General features: G+C 50.1%; 3 protein-coding genes across 3 annotated transcripts; 1 reads left to right on the forward strand and 2 right to left on the reverse strand.

Annotated features, from left to right (window-relative positions):
- Positions 1 to 62: 62 nt before the first annotated feature.
- On the reverse strand, positions 63 to 2,594 carry dus3 (tRNA dihydrouridine synthase DUS3). Its single transcript, XM_025688699.1, has 3 exons — positions 2,254 to 2,594; positions 238 to 2,190; positions 63 to 187 (listed from the first exon to the last, which is right to left on the reverse strand). The coding sequence occupies exons 1-3, from the start codon at positions 2,457 to 2,459 to the stop codon at positions 103 to 105; spliced, it is 2,244 nt and encodes a 747-aa protein (XP_025538311.1). The 5' UTR covers positions 2,460 to 2,594; the 3' UTR covers positions 63 to 102.
- A 4,335-nt stretch (positions 2,595 to 6,929) lies between these two features.
- BO79DRAFT_31241 (zinc-coordinating transcription factor SFP1) lies at positions 6,930 to 9,611 on the forward strand. The gene is made up of 3 exons (XM_025689057.1): positions 6,930 to 7,749; positions 7,840 to 8,902; positions 8,956 to 9,611. The coding sequence occupies exons 1-3, from the start codon at positions 7,097 to 7,099 to the stop codon at positions 9,268 to 9,270; spliced, it is 2,031 nt and encodes a 676-aa protein (XP_025538312.1). The 5' UTR covers positions 6,930 to 7,096; the 3' UTR covers positions 9,271 to 9,611.
- A 985-nt stretch (positions 9,612 to 10,596) lies between these two features.
- On the reverse strand, positions 10,597 to 13,206 carry BO79DRAFT_209858 (transcription initiation factor IIA large subunit). Its single transcript, XM_025682686.1, has 4 exons — positions 12,803 to 13,206; positions 12,548 to 12,649; positions 11,090 to 12,186; positions 10,597 to 11,038 (listed from the first exon to the last, which is right to left on the reverse strand). Exons 1-4 carry the CDS (start codon positions 12,818 to 12,820, stop codon positions 10,999 to 11,001), a joined length of 1,257 nt encoding a protein of 418 aa, XP_025538313.1. The 5' UTR covers positions 12,821 to 13,206; the 3' UTR covers positions 10,597 to 10,998.
- Between the last annotated feature and the right edge of the window lie 1,439 nt (positions 13,207 to 14,645).

Here is a 14,645-nt window from a genome sequence, read left to right on the forward strand (position 1 = left end):
TTTATCTAAAGTATGTATCTAGTTCTCATTGACTGCATATGATTGCTAGCTGTGGTATGTACATCATCTATATGCGTTAATCCTAATCTAGAAAGCATGTGCTTAACCCTCCGCTTCGTCATACGAGTTGGACTTGTGCTTGGGCTCGAACTTGAAGTCCTTATGAGCCGGTCCGAGGAACATCTCCCTAGAAGGTTGTTAAAATTTAGTCCGAATATTTTAAAGGAAGGTACTTACGAGATCTTGAGCCAATCCTTGTAGTTGGCACTGGCCAGCAGTGTCTCAAGCTCATTCCGGCCTCTGAAAGCCGGGGGCCGGTCGTTGATGTAGGGGGGAAGATGCTCGAGTAACCCGATGGGTACATAGCGACGAGTGAAGCTCAGCCATTCCATCAAGAAGCGTCTAGTCGTACCGACACCGTGCTCATCGGATCCCCATGCCTCCAGACCATACTTACAGAACTTCTCAATCATTGCCAACCGTTCCGTAGCGGACTTGTCAAGGTACTGGCCCGCCTGGATTTCCTCGAAGAGCCAAGGCTTGATCAAAGGACCACGACCAAGCATAACAGCATCAACACCAGCATTGTTGATGTGGTTATCATAGTCAACATGAGAGTAGCAGTCGCCGTTGCCAAGGAAGTAAACCTTGCCACCGTTTGGCTGGGTCCGGGCATCAGGCTCCCGGATGGTATCCGTCACCGCGTCAGTCTTCTCGTTCAAGCGCTTGATCAAGGCGGCACATTCGGAGATGTATTCCCAATCAGCTTGTCTGGTGTAACGCTGCTGTCTGCTACGACCGTGAAGAGTAATAGCCGCTGCACCTGCGGCGCCGTCGTGATGGAGCAGACTGGTTTCATAGCCTCCAAGCAGCAAACGCTCCGTCAGTTTCAGAGCATTCGGATTGTTGTCCTTCGTTCCCATACGAATCTTGACCGTGATAGGAATCTGATCCGAAACAGTGTTCATGCCACGAATGATCTTCTCGAGCTTCGACGGGTGCTCCAAAAGAGCAGAGCCAGCACCATCCTTGAAGACGAGGTCAATAGGGCAGCCACAGTTCAGATCGATGACGCGCAGGTTGGGAGTGACTTTAGCCAGTGCCTCTGTAGCCTTGAAAGCTTGCCAGGGCTTATTTGCTGCGATTTGAGCACCGAACTTCATGTCCTTGGAGTTATCATAACCCTGTACGATGTCTGCCCCGGGCAGCATCGTGGGAGGGAGCATCTCCGACTCGTGGGCTCGCATCAAGGCCCACTCCGACTTGTTACCCTGGATCAAGGGCAAGCTCATTGCCATCTCAGAATAGGTGAATTGTGCGCCAAGCTCAACGCAAAGTCTTCGGAAAGGCATGTTGCCCTGGGTAGTCAAAGGCGCCAGTGCCGGTGTCTCGGGTCCGAAGTACAGTCGGCGCTTCTCCGATGGCATGAATGGCGGCTCAACGTAGAGAGCTCGGTTTTCCTCCTTTTCCTCCTTCTTCTCGGCATCCTTGGTCTCTGCATCCTTCTTCTCGGCATCCTTAGTTTCGGTATCCTTGGTCTCAGCTCCTACAGGCGCAGCACGATGGCGCTTGTGGAGCTCCCTCTCAATGGTTCTAGATGTGTTTTCCAACCAATTACTGTACGGTCCAGCTCTCGGGAAATCCATCTTTCTCCTTGCCAAAGCGATCTTATCCTCCATCGAAGCAACATTGACCGCCCCGTCCTCTCCAGCAAACGGAACAAGCCGCTGAACCTTCTTCTTGCGCTCCTCATCCTCAATAAGAACCAACTCTTTCCTCCCATCGGCCGTTTCGCGCTCCTCGGAGTGTGAACCGACAAAGCGACATTTCCAGCCCACGAAGCACTTTCCGTTGATATCCCAGACAGGACATACGCCATTGAACGTCGTAAGATCTTCCCGCTTGTGCTCCTTCAAGTATTTCCGCAGGTCATGCTCGTACCGACACTTCTCACCAAAAGTGCACTCGGCAGGAGAGAACTCAGGCCTGAAGTTCACACTAGAACACAATCCCTTCGCATCCTCGGATCGACCGAACGTGCGGTTCGTATTCTGACCAGTCTTCTTCTTCTTGTTCTTCTTCCCGTTCTGCTCATCGGCGCGTCCATCGTGGTGCGCAGCTTCCGCGGCATCGTCTGCGTTGTCATCGGGATTTCTCTGGCCTCTTGTGGGTTGTTGGTCGAGAATGAACCTAGCAGGAAAAGTCAGTTAGGATGGAGCGCGCGCATCGCATACAATTTTGGTCACCACATACTCAGGCTTGATAGGAGCAACGCCCTTCATGCGCGGGGCGGGCGCATCAGCCGTTTGCCCATTAGAATCCGCCGAATCATCGAGTCTGGCCTTCTTCGAGGGTGGCTCCTGGGCCTGGTCTGCAGCGGCATCGCCATTCTCAGGCTCACGCTTGGGCGCATTAACCTCCGGAGCGGGCAGCTGTTCCTGAGCGGTTGTCGGCTCCATTGTGAACAGTCGCTTTCCTCGAAAGAAAAAAATAAAAAACGACGTTATTTGGTCACCGAAAAAGCTGAACTGCGCAATGCGACAATTGGGCTAGGACCAGCGCGTCGTATAATCCAGACCCTTTCCGAATTCGAAAAGATGCCGGTCGGTCCTCGAGAATCTCCGCAATCAATCAATCTAATGCGGGCAAAAATTTCGAGGGGTGCAGTTTGTAAAGTTTGCACTGACAGTGGCGTTGGCGGCAGTTCCAGCGTGGCGGGACGGAGGGCGGTCAAGTCGTTGCTTAGTAGATAGTACTACTAGTAGTGGCGGTGCGGACCTTGCTGTTCTGAACTTCTGACAGCCAATCCCTGAGGTGCTGTTACGATGGGCGGTATACGCGGTAAAACGGAATAGATCCTTTGCCGTCGCCTTACCGGGCAACCTCCTTCTCACCCCATTCATTACAAACGTCGAACAGACTAGCGTAATCTTACTTTACATACTGAACAAGAGCCCCACCGAAGTTGAACCTAGTCTTGCAAATGCTCACATTTTCTGGGTTTCTAGAAGAACTTAAACGACCCGGTTGATGGAGGGGGGGGGGGTAGATCAATGCTGAGAAGTCAGCCACCTGTCTGTCGTTAACTAACTAGCTAACTAACTTATGAGTAGTTAGCAAACGCCGTTTGGTCTCTCGCGTCGAGCACACCCACAATCGCGGTTCCAATCAAGGCATAGTCTCCGTACGTACTATGCTGTCGCTCCGCCCATCGCTGTGATCGATCGTTACTCGTCGAATGTTACGACGACTGTGGGATACGCAATCCACCACAGTGGCAAGGATCATACATACTTACTGCGGAGGACAAAGTATTGAAGACAGAATACTACATCGGAGATATATCCGACTGGCAACCATCAAACACCCGCCCTCAGTCATCACGTTCACTAGTACTACATACAGTACTTATTTATCGCTGCACCCCCTCCCCTTAAACTTCAGTAACTACCCAGAAAGTCAATTCCATCTTGGCAAGAAGGTCACAGGACTACGAATACGCCTCTAGCATTGGGTGATTTCGAAACGATGGCGAAGATCTCCTGCGCCTCTCACTTTTAGTCACTCTGCTTAGCGCCTTGTACCTGCTGATCTGATATGTCCTGATGAGGATTAACTACCCTCCCCCCATGCATCATGTTACATGTACATTGACTTTCGTATGCTGTGTAAGCCTAACTTTACGGAATGGAGTCCGGGGGGGAGGGAGGGAAGGAAACGTCGGAATGCACCTGCTTATTTACTCAAGTACGTAGTAAGTAGTTTAGTGCATAGTTACTGTATATGGTTGGCTGTTTATGGCCTTGACCAATTTCTGAGTGCTATTTACGTATGCTGTATACTGGCTTCGCTCCCCCCCCCCTCCCTTTTCGTATGTGGATGGGTGGATATTATGCGTATGGGTTGCTGCAGTATAATCTGCGTGAGGCAGGTACAGGTTGGAAGGGTTGTGGTTCGTTAGTTGTTGTAAAGGTGGATAGATCATGGTATCCACATCAAGGGACGAAAAGCACATGTGGCATTCCAGGAACCGTGGACTTGGAAATGCAAGGGTGGCAAATTGGTTCTATTTATTGCTGAACAATACGTACTTTCTTATATATATTGGTCTTTCTGGGATTGTATGACTCTTGTAAGCTTACGCAACTGTACGACATCGATGCGTAGATTATTTGAGGATATTGATTCAGCTCCGGGGTTGTTTGGTAGGCATCATGTGCTGTGAGTAGTACCATGTACGTAAGGGAGTACTACTAATTCATGTACATAATCTACCATGTATGGGATCCGTCACTTGTGTCCCCCAGTCATCCCAGAATGCAGGTGCCTGATTAGAGTAGCGGCTGTAAGGCGACTGCTACGTGCTGTAGGAATGCTCAGTAATCAGAGTGCGGCTGGCAGCAATACTCCGAAAAGCGGTATATACTTTATAGCGTACACGCGCAGTCCTCGGGAGAATACCTGGTGGATACAAGCGCCTCACTTGACTCGAATTAGGTTCGGTAAAACGCAGCCGAGGTATTCGAGGGTTGAGACATGGATGAAACAAACGGATGGCGCTTGACAAGGGGTAGGGGACCAGCAGAGCCGGGGCATCGGTTCAGCTTGCCCAGATGAGTATGAGATTGCAGAACATACAACCATCCATGTCGTCTGTAACCTGAAGCTGCGTAGTTGATATTGGCCTGATTAGTTCTATCAATCCAACAGCAGAGTCAGTTCATCAATGTTGCATGGTCAGCACTTGCGCCCGAAAAGGCAAGTCACTCGACCGATAATGCGGTGAAAGACGGAAAGTTGCCGCTAACCATTAGAAATGCTTCTTCAGTGCTTCTAGTGTTGGAGCCAAGACCACACCCCCAGGATATGCCCTAGACTAATTGCATGATTGAGAATGAATGAGAACTCATCCTCCCCGATTTTCGTGGCGATCGGCACCCGGAGGAAAAGGGGCTTGGTCCCATTCCTGCGATCTCTCACGTCCCAGCCAATACCAGGCGACCTGGTCTATCAGCAGACCATGCTGAGCGGGAGAACGGTGTGTATGTTACTACTGCTAGGCCATTTTAGCGCCCAAGTCGTGAGGGCTTGCTCTTCGATACACCGATTTATCAGTACTTTCGTTCAAGAAACGCCCATACAGACCGCCCATTTGCCTCGTTCGCTTACAAGTGAGGCTGCTATGATATTGATGTCATTGATATATGGCCAGTGCTGAGAAGGAGCGATAAGTGGCCGTGCTTCGTGCTTATCGTAATATCGGTTCTAACTCCGCCATACTAGAGATCGGGGCTTACTGAAGAGGGTATCGCGGAGTATAGACGGAGGTCCTGGAATGTCCGATGCGAATGATAAGGAAGGTAGCCAATGTTAACCACCAGTCAGGTCACCCAATAGCACCATAGGAAAGCGTTGTAGCCCCTGATACTAAACGCGCGCTGAAATATGCAAGTGACTTGCACCTGGACCTCCATTTTCCGGGTCACTTCCACCACAGGAGTTCCTGAATATCAAGACCCCGGGTTGAGTACTGAATTTCGGGTTCTGTGGGGGTTGCGTTGGTGAGAGTGTCTAACCGACGCACCTGGCTTGGTGTGGCATGACAAGCTTTGGACCCTTTCTGACACCGCCGGAATGAATGATCCAGGTTCTAGGACCGGTTCATCGGATATCTTCAGGGTGTGATGGTACTATCATAGGCTACGAGTCCCCGGAGGGATCTCAACCAGGATATAGTGCGCATGTGAACCACGGGTAGGTAGCGTTGCTTGCTGGGGGTAGTACGAGACATTCAAGGCTCCGAGAGGAGTCACAGTGTTGCACAAGCATATTGTTTTCTGGAAGGGTCGAGTCATTTACTACTTCTTCTGAAGAGCGGATGAGCCCGAAATTGAGAAAAGCATATCCGCACGGACAGACGAGATGAGACGAGAGTGGGATGGATGGATGTTGCAAGAACAACGCAGATGAATGAGCTGGTTGAACTTGCTAGTAATTAGTAGTTGTATAGTTAGTAGGTAGCACCACCACCAAAAGTAGGTCCAGCTCCGTAATAATACAGAGACCGGAAAATGGAGCGGGGACCAATCCCCGGTAATACAGTTTCATACAAACAGACGATACAAGGGTGACGCCCCTCTGGATCTCCTGCAGCAGTTAGCTACACACCAGTCCACCGCCGTCATCATCATCGACTTTTCGAAGAAGCGCTAGTGACTCGACTAGACTGCAAGCGGTGTCAAGTTCATTGCTACTAAAGATGGCTCCACCTGCTAGAAGCCGAAGGGAACCAAGAAGCTGTTGCTGGCCACTGGAGTCAGTGGTCGAAACCTCCCATGGATCCTCCGCCATCCTCATACGTAATAGTAAGTCGCAAGAAGATTCGTCGTTGGGCACTGGGCAGATGCTGGGCAGCTCTGATTGCCTGGAAATAAGTTATGGGTGGCCCCAGCCAGACCATGACTAAGGTTGTTCTTACCCAATCCAGCTAAGTGCGGCCATTGTCCGGGATGTACCGTAATTTAGGTCATGGACAGACTTGACCAGATTGGGTTTGTAATAAAACGGTAATGTTTGAGAAGTCAACCCTTTACTAGTAATAGTAAGTACGTAGTAGTGAAGGTGTGGTGCCGTGAATTGCCCCCCTCCCTCTCCCAAGACAGGTCCAGTCACTGTCTAGTCATTATTACCTGGTGGTCCTTTCCGGTCGTTGCTTGCTTGCCGCCAGTTGCTGGGCTTCCTGACTTCGCTGCTTGTCGGTGAAATTGGACTTGTTGTTCCTCGTGTGTGCGTGTGTGTTGCCCACACCTTTTCCCCCCATTCACCCATTCAATTTCCCATCTCTACACCTTCATCATCATCTTCTCATCATCATCATCATCTACTTCTACTTCTATTACCATCACCTTCTTTTTCTGCATCTCAGAATTTGTTTTCTTCCCTTCTTCGTGATCGAATCGATCAGTAATATCGTTACGTCCCGCCACCTTTCCCGAATCCGTCACAAGTTCCGCAGCCAAAGCGGGACAACATCCGAGGGTGGTGGACACTCCTTGTGTGATCCCGCCCAAAACCGCCGTCGTGGAATCGTTCCTTCATGCTCGGGTCGTCAGAAGCGACGCATAGTCCTCCTCCTCCCTCACTTCATTACTCTCCCTCTGTCGGGGACCTCGATTGCGCCTCTACTAGGGACTCGACCCCCGTCACCACTCCCCTCGGGTTTGGCGTACCGTTGCGCAGACCGGATAGGGAAAAGCTACTCTCGGATTCCTCGTGGACTCGAAATTCACTCGACGTCGGCGGCGACACGTCCTCACCGTACTTTGACAACCAGCAACTACACCCTCTCTTCGATTCAGATCTCGACTTCCCTCTCTTCCCCTCCTCCCCAATACAAACCAACACCATGACCGGTGCAGCCGCTCCGATCGACATCGCCACCCGCCAGAGTTCCGTTTCTCCTCCCGGACAGCAGGCGTCGAACCTGACGTCTGCTCTGCAGAGAGCGGGTAATGGAGAACGGACAGGCAGTCTATCCCATGCAAACGGTGTTGGTCTCAGCGTCTTCAAAGCCCCCCCTCCCCGCAAGGACTCCATCGGTGCAGCTACCGCACAATGGGGCAACGGAACGAAGCCCATCTCAATGTCCGGCTCCAACCGCGATAAACCCCGCCGTGAGTCTTTGGCAGGAAGCTTAGTTGGTGGAATGAGCTGGGGTGGTGTGTCTGTTGGCAGTTGGATTCGCGATGAGTGAGTGTCCATGTCGTTATGGGAATCTCTACGATTTCCCGTGATCGCGCGAGTGCTTTGGCCACTGGAAGCTGACGATGAATCATCTAGTATAATCATGACCGGCACATCTCCGTTCACTTTTCAGTCACCATCATTTCATTCATCCTCATATTTACCCAAGCTAGAAGCGAACTTTATGCGCGACTTCAATTGCTGTGGGGTGACTCTTCCGACGCTTCACGATCTTTTGCAGCACTATGAGGAAGCTCACGCCACCAAGTCACCTCAGCAGGGCCACCGCCCCAGCCAAGGCGATAGTAGAGCGGCCCTGGCTGCGGTGGCGATGGCGCAGCAGCAACAAGGCCAGCAAAACAATAACCAGGGCCGTGGATTGCAGCCAGATAGGACTCTGGACTTGCAGCGGAAAATGAGTCAGCTTCCACACACTCAGCAGCATTCGGATATGGATACCATCGATGACATGGAGCTTGATGAGCCAATGGGTGATCACGATGCCGCCACCGCACAGCTGTTCGCGCCTCAGTCGCGTGATGGAGGCCAAGGAGGTTTTGGCAGTACCAACCAAAGGGTTCCGCATCTGAATTTGTCAATGCTTCCAGGACACCAAGGGTTCAAAGGCTCTCAGCCCGGTACTCCCGTTGCCTCTGGGCGCCCTCTGTCGCTGCAGAACAACCCAACGGTTTCTTCCGTCAATACACCTACTTTGATGGCGAACCCTCTACAGAACTCACAGTTCCGGACCACGCCAGACTCCTCTGCCCCCGGGACGCCGGCAGAACTGGATGACAGCATGCTTGGTGGTTTCGGAGACCTGGCTATGCAAAACCCGATGATGCAGGGTCAGTCTCAGTTTGGAAGGTTCGCCGGAAACAACAACGATATGGTAGACTTGTGTATCGACGAACCAGCCAAACGACTGTTTAGTCCCACTGGCGGAATCAATACCCCCAATGCTCACTTTAAGCTCAGTGGAGCACAGTATGGCCCTAACAGTGAAATTGCTCGACGGATCCGAGAGCAACAGTTGTTGGCGGGTGTTCCTGATACCACTGCTCTCCTTCCCAACGAGGAACCCAAGCCTTTCCGGTGCCCAGTCATTGGCTGCGAGAAAGCGTATAAGAACCAAAATGGTCTGAAATATCACAAAGCTGTAAGTTCTTTTTCTAAGCCAAACCATCCTTAGCTTGTCTAATCGTTCCCTAGCATGGCCACAACAACCAGCAACTTCACGACAACGCAGACGGCACCTTTTCTATCGTCAACCCCGAGACATCAACGCCATATCCCGGAACACTTGGTATGGAGAAGGAGAAGCCCTACCGCTGCGAGGTCTGTGGCAAGCGTTACAAGAACTTGAACGGTCTCAAATACCACAAGTCGCACTCGCCGCCCTGCAATCCTGATTTCCAGCTTGCTGCAGGCAGGAATTTGGCTTTTGGTGGAGGCGTCATGCAAGGGCAGAACATCAACGTTGCTGGGGCTGGCCTACCTGGCATCGGTGAAGAGGGTCTTTTATAAGTTCCCCATATCACGAACGACATGCAATCCAATTTTACGCATCATTATTCCCACACTAATTCGACACGACGATCTCTGACGGCCTCGTCGCGCGGGATACGATTTAATGACAGGTTTGGTGGCTTGGAGTTAATGGTATGAACGTCATGTCAATCGCGGTTTGGGACGACCGTGCTTTGGTCTGGTAATAAATCAGTCCTTTTTAAAGACTTTGAAGAAGTTTTTTCCACGACTTAACAGCCGATAGACGTATCGGCGTGGATTCTCTGGATTCTTTTGCTTGCTCCTGGGATTTGCTTAGCTTTGACGGTTATGTGTATTCGGGATCAAAACAGAAAGTTGGGTATTTCATTTGTCGACTTCCATTGTCACGTCTCCAATCCTGGGCTCCTTCGCCATCCGCGGTGCCGAATTACTTAATCAGAACCTTCAAAGGCGTGTCATGCCCTGCAAAAAAACTTGGAGTACGGTTACGATGGGACGACTTTGGGTTTGAGAAAAGAACGAAAAGCAATTTAGCGCAATGGTTTCTACTGGATATGCAAAGTTGAGCAACGCGGTGGTTGTCGTTCTTTGCCTCTTCTCTGGCAAAATGAGGTTTTCGCTGCTTGGAGACAAGGGAAGACTATGAAAAAAAAAGTAACAACTGGTGGTACTCTGGCGTCAATCAGTTCTGTAGATAATGTTTTTTCTTTTTCTTTTTCAGACCGGCTTCTGGCTCCTACACTGCGTTTTTGTGTTTCTATTTCCTTTTATCTTTGCTGATCAATTCTTCCTCCCGTTCTTGCGTCACTTGTTCTTATTTGCCTGTGGTGTTGTTGGAGAAACATGGGACTTTCGAACTGACTGGCTGAGTCGCTGATAGATACTATTCCTCGCTATGTTCTTGTTGCTTTTAGTGTTTGCTCCTTTGAGATTCCCGTTTCGATTGTTGAAGGTTTGACGTAATGTTGTTTGCTTTGCGGAAAAAGGGCTCCTTGTTTTTTCTTAAACAAAAAAAGTCTGAACATGATAACAATTTCACTCCATATTATCATTACCTCTCGGGTATGCTCGATAGTCGACTAATAGGTTAGTTAACTACTGGTTTCGATTATGAATATCATGTAATTAGTTCTTGATCTGGGTGCTGCGCTGGTGTATTGAGTGATCTTTGGGACGTAGTTCCTATCTCACTTGGACGTACGTGATCGATTACTTTTACTTGTTGATAGCATAGGTTGGTCCTTGGCCACTTAACCGGCTGCTCTTTATTTAGATAAGTGTGATGTTCAGAATATAGAAGAAAACAATCTGTTTCATTCATTTCAGATATGTTACTCTAGTACAGCTTGAACTTGAAAAGGAACCGCCGTCCACCTCATAAGCGCCACATACATCCAATGTGGGGAAGAAGCAAAGAGTATGAGGAAAGTAAATAAAAAAAAAGTGTTAATCAAGGACAAAAAGGGAAAAAAAAGAAACAGAAATCCCGGTGTTGTTTGTTTACTTCGTGAAAATCAAATCGTCATTTGAGGCAAATTTCCGCTTGCACCGACCATCCAGACATAGTTGGAAGAAGAAAAAAGGAACCAGATATGGGTTTCGTTGCTCATAGAATCCTGAGTCAGATCTGGGATTTTTACATGCTGAGTGTAAACGAGGCCAGTAGAACATAGAAAGAGGTATGGAGAATGGAATACACGTTCTGGGATTTATCCGGAGTAAATGGATGATGCTTACGCACATCTACCACTCGAATTCTCCTTGACCTTTGTGGAAGACGTACCTGTTCACTTGTTAGCAGGTTATGTGGAATGAGTGATATTGATGTACTTACTCCTTGCCACCAGTGGTCAGGATACCATCTTTGAGGGTGCACTTCCACTTGTTCTTCACACGTTGAACCTTGTCATAGGTGCAAAGCATGACCTGACCTACGGCATCTTCTGCATCATGATCCTCAGCAACAAGGTCGTCAGGGTCGTCAAGATCAGAATTGATGGCATCCTCATCATCCTCATCCCTTTCATCATCACCACCGGGGCCGTCGAATTGAGCACCGAGGATCTTGGGTGGATGAGATGAGGACCCAGCAACTTCTGACACATCAGCTGGCTCTGCTTGGGTAGCCACCAGCCCACGAGTCGATGTCTTCGATGAGTAGTCATGCTCGTCGAGAGGCAGCATCAGACCACCGCCTTCTAACTGGAGCATCTGTTGTCTGAGATGGTCACGAAGGAGACGATCACCTTCTCTTCCCTGGCGTTCGGCAGCTTCCCGCCTCCGTGCAACCTCAGCCTTCCATGCAGACAAGGCATCATCACCGGCACCGTCCGTTTGAGTATTGCCGACAGGGGGCTGAGACACAGGGGGATACCCCGGTTCTTGCTTGATCTGTGGAGCCTGCCCGTTGGGTACATGCTGCATAGGTTGGGGGCGCGGCTGGCCAGGTATGGCCATGGCTGCTTGGGCCTGTGACTGTGCTTGCAGCTGACTGACTGAGTTAGCGGCTGCAGCTCCGTAACGCTGACGAAGCATATTGGCAGCCCGTTCTTGAGCAGACTGTGGGTTGGAAGAGTTTGGCATCATCATATTATTCATCGGCATCATCCCAGGCTGACCGTTGACGCCAGGTTCGGTCTTGATGTGAGGTTGTTGTTGTTGACCCATGGCATTGGGGCCGGCCCCAACTGGAGCAGGAGCCTGGAGCGGAGGTGCCGTAGCGGGAACGGACTGAGGGATGGGTTGCTGTTGAGGAGGGGGAGGAGGAACATGATGCTGTTGCTGAGGGGGTGGACCAGGCCGAGGAGCATTTGACGGCACAGTTGCGGTGGGAGGGAGGATATTTTGTGTCTGAGGGGGAGCGGCTTGCGGCGGCGGCGGATCCCAAGGGAAGTGAGCGACACCCAACGAGGAGAGCTTCTTCTGCCAGCTCTGGGAACGAAGGTTAGCATACGTAGGTTTGGATTTAACAGGAGAAAATTGAATGGAGCAAGGAGTCAAAGGGCCAAGTGGTAGGTATAAAAAGGACTGAGACCGAGAAGGTGAAGGGGAAACGGGCAGCGAATGACGATGCTGAAGCGGCTTGGCAGGCCGACTAGGGCGGGTAAAAGCGGCGCGGTATAAAAAGAGACTCAAAAGCAGGCGATGCCCCCAGGCGGCCGCCCTTCCCGCACCTCTCGGACCCCGCTTGGGGCGTCTCCCCCTGGGGCTCATCACCCCAAACATCACGACTTCTTTTGACCTCGAAAGAATCTCTCCAACAAAGGAAAATGGTTCTTGACGGAGTACTAACCTTGCGCAAATCTAACAGTGTTTGCTGGTCCACACCACTTTCCTCGAAGTCCACCTGGGAGCCATCACAGACCTCCTGGATGACACGATCGAACACCGTGCCCTAGGGATAACTGGTATGAGCCAACATCACACATGGTTTTGATATGGGGTTAGAGCGGGGGAATGGAGAACTTCGAAGGGAGTATTAAGACACAATCTGGGCTCATCGAAGTCTCCAGCTCTGATAAGGTTTGTTTTTTTAAGATGCACTCACCACCTGCTGGTTCGACATGATCGCTGTTGGGATCAGACAAGGACGAGAAGACGCTTTGTCAAGCCAGGTGAAGGAAATTTAATGAAGTTTGGGTCAAATAAATTTGCTCTGTCTTCTAAGAAAATAGAAAAAAGAACGGGGTGCCTATTAACACGCGAGAGCTCGACGTGAATGGGGGTTGTCGGGCTTATCACAGGTAAAGCCTCGCCGTCGCAGCGGTCGCTTGCCACGGGCGAATGCGACAGTTGAGTCTCCACAACCACTACTTCCGACCACCCTCGAACTTGCACTGCTTCTGTAGATGATCTTTCTTACTTCAAGAACTCAATATTCAGAGTCTCAGCGTGTGACGAGCCGTAGAATGCCGGGTGAATGCCGGAAGGGAGTTGAAAGCAAGGCAGGCGTGCCGGAGGGATGTGGTTGAGGTGAAAGTCGCTCTCTCCGGGCGAAATCCGCCTTCCTCCCGCCTGCTTAGTCACCACCACCGCTAGTCCCTAGTGGGAGGTCCGGGGGATCTGCCCCGGCGCGACGCAAGAGCTATTTCTTTGACTTTTTGACTTTTTGAGATCTCCAGTAATCGCAGGCTCAGCCTTTCCTCGCCACTCCTTCACTTATCCCTTGGTTGCCAAATATTGTCGTTTAGACCTCAGAATTATCTACTATCTGTCAGCCGCGTGGTTGTGCGATGAATCAATCAACGTTCTTGGTTTCTGTCCAGCTCATGCAGGCCTCATGGCTTTTTAATTTCGTCTTAATCAATCCGACTTAAGCACTGTGGAGCACAACACAACAAGGAGAAAACCATACCCAGGCTTCTCCTTGTTTTATAGTAAGGTATTCAAATAAGATTTTATTCGCTCTCACAATGTAGTGGCTGACAAGCCATTAAATAGTTTCTGGGGCTCTTTGAATGACTTTGTGAAGCGTCTCTTCAAGTCGGACAATCCCATATGAGAACGGACTCTGCCAGAAAGCAAAGTATTTAAGTCTGCATGGGGATCACCATGCTTTTCTTTCTTTGCGTTAGGGCCTCGGGTGCTACCGTCTGACTTTTATGAGCCTCAGGACTTCATATAACCCCAGTAATAGTATACTATTGCAGACTACATTCCGCTCCAAGTCCAAGGGTCCCTTTAATTGGAAATTGACAAACCAAAACTGAGCTTGGATGCAGCGTATCAATATCAGAATATCACTTTATGTTTCTGCTGCTCCACAACTGATATTAACGCCGGAAACTCATGGTTAACTCGCCAAAAGAGGTAGCAGTCACGAAACAGACGAAATGGTACTCTATGGGTCAAATCGATTGTTAGTGCCAACTAGTATCCCAATGGATGTCAGCACGCGTACAGAAGATATAATTGACAAACTAACCCCATGCTCTAGAAACCGTTATAACTCCGTTGGAAGTACTTGAATTGTAGTGAGGCGTGCTAATCTATTAGCTTAAAAGCATTGACCCTGTCAGCCATTATGACTTACAACTACCATATAGTCTACTCGTAGTACTATAGTCCCTAATTAACTTGGATGTACAGGCCCATCTCTCTAACTAGGAGCAATCTTATTTTTTGGTCACTAAGAAGACACGCGAGGATTGTAACGTACACGAGCAGAAGGCAAACAGATGAGCGACAGAGCAAAATATAGTCAGATATATACAGAGCCTGCATCCTCGTGGTCTTCTGTTACATCTAGTCTAGATGAATTGGAAAGCTGTAGATTCTGAGTCCCTATCAGGCAACCAGTTAGGGTTCTCCCCCAAACCTGCCCGGCGGAGCTTACCCGATCTCGGCAAGGCGCGGGTGGAGTTTTGACAGCCGAACCTTGACCGTTCGTC

This window comes from Aspergillus costaricaensis (genome assembly GCF_003184835.1).
Source record: "Aspergillus costaricaensis CBS 115574 unplaced genomic scaffold BO79scaffold_21, whole genome shotgun sequence".
Lineage (NCBI taxonomy): Eukaryota > Fungi > Ascomycota > Eurotiomycetes > Eurotiales > Aspergillaceae > Aspergillus > Aspergillus costaricensis.